This window comes from Neltuma alba, unplaced genomic scaffold, assembly GCF_004799145.2.
Source record: "Neltuma alba isolate B1F8T4 unplaced genomic scaffold, ASM479914v2 tig00002353_pilon, whole genome shotgun sequence".
In the NCBI taxonomy this organism is placed as follows: Eukaryota; Viridiplantae; Streptophyta; class Magnoliopsida; order Fabales; family Fabaceae; genus Neltuma; species Neltuma alba.
The window spans coordinates 1-8887 of NW_021632829.1; the positions used below are offsets into that span (position 1 = coordinate 1).

Below are 8887 nucleotides of genomic sequence, written 5' to 3' on the forward strand. Positions count from 1 at the left end.
GTATTTAATTGTTTCTCCTCTTTTATATGTTAATAAAAAAAAATGTTGGCGGATCTTGCGCTTTGTCCGCAATCCAAAAAAATAAATCCCAAACTCATGAATGGTTCAGCGTGTTATTATTTTTATATATATATGCACGTAAAGATGTGGAAATCAGATTGGTGGAAAAGATATAGGAAAATTATTATCAGGTTCCAAATAAATAATAGTATAAAATTAATCACCATAAAATCCTAAGTAACGTGAAATTTCTTTTTGGGTCATTTCTTATGCTTTATTATGAAACTTTTTGATAATTAAATTTATCCACCGAGAGCACATAGCAATTTAGTTAAAAAAATATTTAATAGATTTATAAATTCTAAATTAATATATTTGCTTTATTTTATTCACATTTATTTGATAAAGAAATGTCTTGTATCTTGATCGTGATTTTACTGTTCATGTTTCAATCAAAAGGATGCACATTGAAACAAAATTAATCGAAACGAACATTTATTTAAAATCGTATTAATTGGAAAATCATACGCATACACATACTAGTACTCTAACAGTATAGATAACATTCAAATATCGACAAATACATTACATCAACAAAAGTGCTGATGCCAATGCCAATTAATTAAAACAAGGAAATTTAAAATTAAAAATAAACAAAAATCTAAAGCAAATTCAATGGAGCTCCAAGGCACGAGCTAATTTCAACTTTTCTTGTTTCTTTCCGTAACTGTGTATGTAACAACAAAATTGCCGTCGGAATTGCTACGTATGAAAAAGTGTAGAAAAGGGGGTATTTGTTCTTTGTACATCTATGGGGGAAATAAATAGAAAAAGAAATGAAAGGATAAATTTGAATAATCATTTCACTCAGGACAAAGATAAAACTTTTGACACCTATATGGCCTACGCACGTTATCCTATACCTCTTTCATTTGAAACACGGCAGAAAAATGAATGCTGTTCAGACTCTAGACAAGTTCTGATATGCTCACCCTTTTAGTCATTTGGATCCATCTCCTCATCTTGCTCCCAGATCAGAGTGAGATTGGTTTTGCCATTTTTATCAGATTCAGGTTCTTCAACAAAATCATTACTCTCATAATCTGGCAATGCATTGTCTTCCACTGTAACCCCTTCTGTACCTGAACCTGCTTGACTAGCATGCTTCATCCACTTAGGGCACTCTTCTTCGTCTCCAAATAGGAACCGACCATCCTTACTTTTGACAGGCGTGGCTGAGAAGTTAGTCTACAAGAGCATTCTGGAAGAGGATGTGAAAGAAACATTGCTGGTTTTGAACGGAGAGATTGCCTTATGAGGCCTTCTTCGCCCAGGCTGTTGTTTAGGTGTTGTTGTACTAGAACTGTCCAATTATGTCTGGGATGGTAGATATTGTCACGGGTAACGTTGAAAAGTTCCGCCAAAATTTTCCTGGGAAACATACCAAGGTAATGTGACACAACAGAGATGTAATAATTGATCAGATCAACAAAGAAATTTCAACAACTGTTTACGAGAGTAACATCCATATCTGTCCAAAGAAGAGCATGGTGTGAAGACGTAAATGTAAAGCAGGTAAACATTCATCATTCTCTTCACTTGTAGTGTAGATATGCAAGGAATTTTTAATTTATCAATTGACAAAAGTTCAAGAAAAAACCAGACAAGTATGGGTGCTCGTGTAAGGGACAATCATTAACCGTATATATTGCATACAATTGACAAGTATGCCCCCGCGCGCGCGCGCACAAAAGTTGGACAAGTGTTGGTGCATATATATGCGCGTGTGCTCAACGTATGAGATGAGACTCCACCTCTCTGGAGGGAGCATACTACCCCAGCAAGCCGAATAAAAAAGGAAGGGTCCTGAAGTTATGCCAATGTGACATAAATTATTTCAGTCAGCTAACCTAGTCAATTTTGGTTCCATAATAGTTGAAAAATGAGGCAATTGTAATGCCTTCAAGGGTACCTCCAATCTATAGTTCCTTTCTGGAGGAGATATTATTAATTTAATCCCAACTTCCAAGCACAAGTTACCTGTCTGGTCGGTATGTTCTAGAGGAAGCAGATTCATAAAGTCGATGTCCCATGACAAGGCTTGAAAAATCTGGCCATCCACTGCCATCATTGTTAAATCCTGGAAAGAAAGCATCTGCTTCTAAAGAAATAATGTAATCGAGCGCATCCCAAATTAATCTGTGAGCTTGCATCCTTAGATCCAAAGGCGCAGGATTGGGCTCTGTTGCAGTCTCGGTAATCCAGCCATACCAGCCTTCTTTTTCATGTTGGTAAATAGGTCTATCCGGAGGAGGAGGAAGAGGCCGAGGCCGAGGACCAGCCTTCTTCCATTCTTCTTTAAGTTTGTCTGCACTTTTTACAGGAGGTGGTTGGAAAACATTCGGAGGAAGAGGTGCTTCAGGTCCAACCAAGTCAGATAAATCTTTCTCACTGCACAAGGAAGTACGGTCCACTAAGTTGGCAAACATGGCTCGTAGAGGAATTAAAACACGTTGACCTCCAAATGTTTCTGACCCAGCTTGGTAAACAATTGTTCTGGAAGGATAGCCCATTACTCGAAGAAGAATGCCAACCTGCATGCGTTGTTACAACAACAGTAAATCAACATCCCAATAGCACAACTACGAAATGCCAAAAGACAATCTGTTGGTATCCACAAAAAACAGAGTTATTCCCAAAAACAGGATTATTTGTACTTTATTTGTAACAGTAAAATTGCTGGAAAAGGAATGAGTAACTTCTGCAGGTGTTTTAACAAAATTGGACAGATTTACTTGTACTTCATTTGTGACAGTTAAATTCCTGGAAAAAGGAATAAGTAACTTTTTGCAGGAGTTTTAACAACAATGGACACATTTAAGCACACGAATCAGTGAGACAGAAGGAATTCCCACATCATTTGCGGTACTCTCTTTTTTTCCCTGGTTCTTCACAAAATATGTAAAAGCAAAAATACGAAAAGAAAGATAGAAAGAAAGCTAACTCCCTAACCTTTTCTGATTCCAAATCTTGTCATCATATGTTACATGATGGACTAGAATCAGAGACTTCACATGAACTGTGCACATACTTGATTGGGTAATTAAACTAGGTCAGAGATTAGATTATGCATTTTGATATACCTCATGAAAGAGTGCATGTTAGAATTGATGAAAGCCTAGGCATCATGACATTAAGATCAAGCACATGATATTAGATGAAATTTTTTAAAGATTAGCAACTTTAGAATACCTCTTCAGGCGTAAGAGGACATAAACCTTTATCCCTTTGCAAGTGTGAATCAATATTCAATTCCTCATTAACGATTCTCTCTTTCTTCATCTGAGCCCTTCGATGCTGGATGAGTTCAGTGTGGACATCCTAACATACAGAATGTTAATAAGATAATCAGAAAACATGGTAAGAAGCTGAGTATAGATGATCAAACTTATGAAATATCATTCTAGTAATGCCCTCTAAAACTTGGAACTAACGCATGCATATCAGTGTGGCAATATAGCCCCATCATTCCCAGGCCATACGAAAGAGAAAACATTTAAAAAGAAGAAAGAAAAAACCTGAAAGAGTTCTGCACAACCATGATAGGCCAAGATGTCTCTCAGTAAACCAGGATGGAACACTAAGAAGGGCTGCCCCAATGCTCTTAACCTTCAAAAGACAGTACAAATCTCTTAGACATTAAATGAAGTAAAGATCTGTGATGGATGGGATGACATGAGAACCACATAAAATCTCAATGGGATGGCATTAGTGACAACATCCTTTATTGTTTGGGATCATACAAATACAAAGCATCAGAAACATAAATGCAAAAACAAAAGATATTGAACCGAGCACAGATAAAAAAGGGAGGCTTCTACTTTTACATGTTAATATAGCAAATGGCCATTAATTTGTCAACTGAAAGGCATGCCTACTTGTTAACCATTTGTTGGCCAACAATTTTAATTTCAGGCCGAAATTGGAGTGCGTGGAAGGCAACCCTGCATCTTAGCCTCTGAATCTCTGACAAGCTAGGTGGAAGAATTGACTGCAAAAGAGGATGCAAATAGGTCTCAGGCCAACTATAGTATCTTGGTGAATGAAAAAAGTCACAGCCAAAAAAGCATGAAGATCAAAATTCTACTATCCAAAGCACGTTAAAGAAGATGCCTTTGAAATTAGAAAATACACTTTAATGTACCATCTGAAAGGAGGGAAAATAGCAAGGGGAGGTTAGCCCTTGCTTAAAAAGGTGAGTCACTTAAAAAGCAACTTCTATAACTTTCTTTTCCTTCAGTATTTTCAGGGGTCAAACTGTGTTTTCAAGTCCAAATAAGGAATGAATTACTGAAAAGCCTAGGCATCATGATATTAAGGTCAAGCAAATGATATTAATTCAAATCAATCCCTTCCTCAGTCCATTTGTCAATCACGCGACATGCATGGCAATTCGTTAGCAAAAAAGTCAGCTATAACCGATTAAGCACACTAAAAATAGGACAAACCACAATAATCTAATCTCAAGACTCAAGTAAAGGTTAGTGAAAAACTTCCAAGATCTAAAGGGAATCCAAAGATGCAAAATCTGACTGAATTGCCGCCATATGGAAAGTATTTGGTACTGGTGTTAGAAGAAGAAGAAGAAGAAGAAACAAAAGGCAGGTTCTTATTGAAGCAAGCAACACAATATTCAAGACAGAAACTAAAGTTTAAACATAAATTGATGGTTTCAGAAAATGAAATACCTGCAGACAGCCACCAGCAGAAACTATAAAGCCAATAACCTTTGATTTCTTTAGCTTTGGTAAAACTTCTTCCATGTAGAAGTTCGGAGAAGTTGAACTTTTGAGCTTGAATGTTGGAACTTCATTTCTTCTCCTCCTCTCCTTTAAATTGTCGGGCAGAGTCTTCAAAATGATTATATCATTTTTCAGGTATGTTATGAACTGCTCCTCACTATAGATGTAGGAAAAACTCTTGAACTTTGAGCTGAATGAAATGTTAAAAGCACACGTAAATACATATACGTATATATTTTAAGCAAAAGAATGGGGGAATATTTAATAACATAACAAAAGAAGCTCAATTTTTGACAGAGACTTTCAAGATCGTGCAGCAACCACCAATGGGTTGTATCCCACTTTTGAGAGCGGACTCCCCGCAGGCAACTCCGTTTTGGAGTGATTAATTTGTTATAATTTCAAGACTTTGATCTTGCCATCCGATTTGGAAAAAAAAAGAGGGCACAAATGCATACAAATTACTCCTGAAACCTCAGGACACATACCTAATGCCTTTTGATTGAGTACTTTGCTGAATTTCTGGGATGACAAGGGTAGCATTTAAAAGCCTGGATATTGCGACCAGATCACAGATCTGTAAAATCAACAAATTTTATAGACTTAGTATCAAATAAAAACATTTTTTAGAAAAAAAACAATGTATGTGATGAATCATACCGAAGATCTTATTTGTGCAAACCCACCAAAAACTTTCGCATAAATGAAACCATTGTTCTGCTCCTTTGGAACTGTAAAGCATAGGAACAATCACTTCAAAACAAAAATATAAAGCATGAAATTCAAAGGAAAGGAATATTGTTGTTATGACAACAGGAAGTACAATTACACTTGAAGATTGTCAAAGATGAAAAGCCATTAAAGAATATTATCACAACTTATATTCTTGGACAACCAGAGAAGCCTCAATTTACAATCATAAGCATGCATCAATTTCTATACTTCTCCAGTTGTATTGATAAGAAAAAATGGAATTGAATGATGAAGTAGGGTTTCCAAAAATCTATTTACTAAGTAGCATCTAAACCTAAAAATTTGAGAATGTAACTTCATTTTCTAACTGGCAGCTTATTTTTGCCAGTAGGAAAAAGGCATAATACTATAGAAGTTTTACCCTTAAAAAAATCTATGTGACATGCCTACTCAACTGCAAATTATGTTGCACACTTTCAGACCTATGACGTCTCTATAATGAACTGCAAATTATTTTGAGCAGTAATATTACCAGAATAGCTGCTTCTAGGGTTGACGTAAGGCTGCAAAGTTTCCAAAGACTCTATGGCACCCCATAGCTTCTTATTCTTTATAACCTATATAATCCCAAGCAAATTATGCTAAAATGTTAAAAAATAAAGTGAAAAACAGGATGCATGAACTTTCAACACGATCAAGTATATTAAAGTGAAAAACAGGATGCATGCACTTTCAACACGATCAAGTATATCTAAAATCACCTGTCTGCCCAATTTGGAAGCGAAATCCTCAGGAAGACCAGTCATTGCTCCATACTGCAATATGCTAACAGTCCAAAATTTTGCTAAGGAGAGATGAATGATGATGGATGCCACAGATAAAGTGATTACAGAAAGAATGACCCATTTTATCTTAGTAACGATTGCCATCTTGGCTAGGTCACTCTACACCAATCCAGCACCAAATGAAGTTGATTTTAGCCGCACCATCTACAGAAAAGTGTACTTTCTGAATGAATTATATAGTTCAATGCTAATATTGGAAAAGTAATATATTGTATATCTAGAATAAATTCTTTCTATGGACTTTGACCCATTTATCTACTTTTGCATAATCCTTTCTTTGATTTTTATTCCATCCTTGAATGCCCAACTTTAATCTGTGTCATGCTTACCAAAAGCCGTTTGGGTTAAACACAGATTTTGCTTATTTAGCATCACATGCCATATTGATAGAAACCAACTGTATGTGAAGGAAACAACAATAATGTAGCTCTTAAATGATTAAAAGATTTGATTAAAAATCCTGTTGTCTGATCCAGAATACAACAACAGTGCTATGCCAAAGGAGGGCAGCCTGAGGCTTCTCGTCTGTTTGTAATGAACTTCGTCAACATCACATGCAAGAAAAGTAGAAGGGGAAAAAGAAAAGCTTGACAATAACTTTCAAGCTAAGAGCAATCCGCAATTGATGGATGAACAACTTGCTTGATATATAAACGAAAAGTAAATGATATTTCAAGAAAAATGTTTTGGCTCAATTCAATATCAGAAAAATAAAACGATATAACAAACTAGAAATTCACCAAATGACCAAACTTCCAAACATAGTATGTGCTGGAAAACTCATGAGCACGTTACAGTAATTAAATTCTACAGTCTGGGTCTAGAATTGATGAAGAGAAATAGGAGAAAGCAGAAGAAAACAAAACCCTTCCTTCCACTAAACCCCTCTCTTCTTAATTCTGATCCTATAAAACCAACCTCTAAATCCATAGTGAGCACAAAATGGGGTAGTAAAAACTAAATAAGGAAGTTGACAAGCAAACTCATACACCCCAAATCAGGATAGGATCTCATAAATGAATTCAATATTGACCTTCATGTATGGTTAAACTTGAATCTCAAAATTTACAATCAAAATCATATATACCCAAATGGATTCAAGATATTCTCAAGCTGTTCATGTACAATGAAAAGATGGCAGATCCAACAACGAATAGTAAATTCATCTCACACAGGCATAGGCAGACCAATGTTACACCCAGTCAGGGCATCTGCCCCCGATGAAATCTTTGAAATATGAATAGTTGATTTCATGCCCTTTTAATTTCTGTTCCAGATACTTCAATGAAGATGCCTTAGTAATAGTAAGCCAATTGACTCGGGCAACTTCTCCAAGGCACTGAAGAATGACGATGATAACACTACTGCAATTTATGATCGTGAAAAGTGTTTCTGTCAATAGCTTCTAAATTTACAGACCAATGAGCAGCGGGAAATGATTTAAACTCAAGCTCCTCAATTGCCAGACACAAATGGAGCTAAGTCATTTGCCAGATCATGCAGCAAAAATACCTTGAGAATTTTCTAGATTGATGATAATATGAAGAGATTGATAAACAGCATGCCAATACGGAAAAAATCCAGCATTGCACAACAACACAATCCAAAGCATATAAGTCCCTAGTAATCAAAAGGAAGAGGGCAGAAGTATTAAAACCAATTCCACACCATATAAGCAAAAACTAGTAATCAAAGTCTAAAAGAATTAAACTCAGCGTGCGACTAATCCCAGATTCAAAAGCGTCAATATTCAAACGATTGCATGACCGGATTCAAAGCCAAATTAAAATGAAACATCCAAAACAAAGAAAGAAATGGTGGGACGGCGTCCGACACAGTGTTGACAACCACGCAGGAAACAGATGATGCGGGGAACAAATTCAAATCTAGTATCAAAGCCAGATTGAACAAATCAGTCTCACCTGATTTTGGGAGAAGACAAAGCCCTTGGGTTCGAAGTTCGAACCTTGTTCAATACTTGCCGGAGAACAACCACGCAGGGCTGACAGCGGTGGGCTGCGGCCGACGGCGAGCTCAACCAAGTGTAGAATGCGTGTTCGTCGACGAAGAAAAATGGATCTGCTTCTTCCAGCAGACGACATTGTGTTTTGTTCGGGTTATAATTAATTTTTTATTAATTCTTTTCAATTTCTTAATTTCTTTTGTATAATCATTCTACCTGTGAATTCCACTGTTAGATCAAATATATTACCTTTTTATTAGATGGCAAAAAAAAAAAAAAGTGAAATGAAGCAATGTTGTCTTATTTATACTACTATGACTTTTTTTTATAGATGTTTAAATTATATTTCCGAGACTCCTTAAAACATTATACTACCTCCGATCCTTAATATAAGATCTTATTTGATTTTTATTTTGGTTCTAAATATAAGATCTCAATTTATTTTGTCTCCCATATTTATGTATTTTTTCCCAAAGTAGTCCTTCTAACAATAGTAATTCTAACCAATATATTTGATTAACAAGGATATTTTAAGAAAGACAATACCTATTTGTTATAAATAACTAATTTAACTTCTTTCCTTA

The 8887-nt window shown here is 35.7% G+C and overlaps 1 protein-coding gene across 1 annotated transcript; it reads right to left on the reverse strand.

The window, feature by feature from the left end:
- Positions 1-662: 662 nt before the first annotated feature.
- On the reverse strand, positions 663-8443 carry LOC114722520 (protein EMBRYO SAC DEVELOPMENT ARREST 30-like). The gene is given in 12 exon segments (XM_028908569.1): positions 663-1238; positions 1241-1431; positions 2041-2594; positions 3253-3381; positions 3579-3669; positions 3939-4051; positions 4749-4992; positions 5291-5379; positions 5463-5533; positions 6028-6112; positions 6257-6484; positions 8263-8443. Coding segments are annotated over 11 exon segments (1977 nt in total). The 5' UTR covers positions 6425-6484; positions 8263-8443; the 3' UTR covers positions 663-996.
- Between the last annotated feature and the right edge of the window lie 444 nt (positions 8444-8887).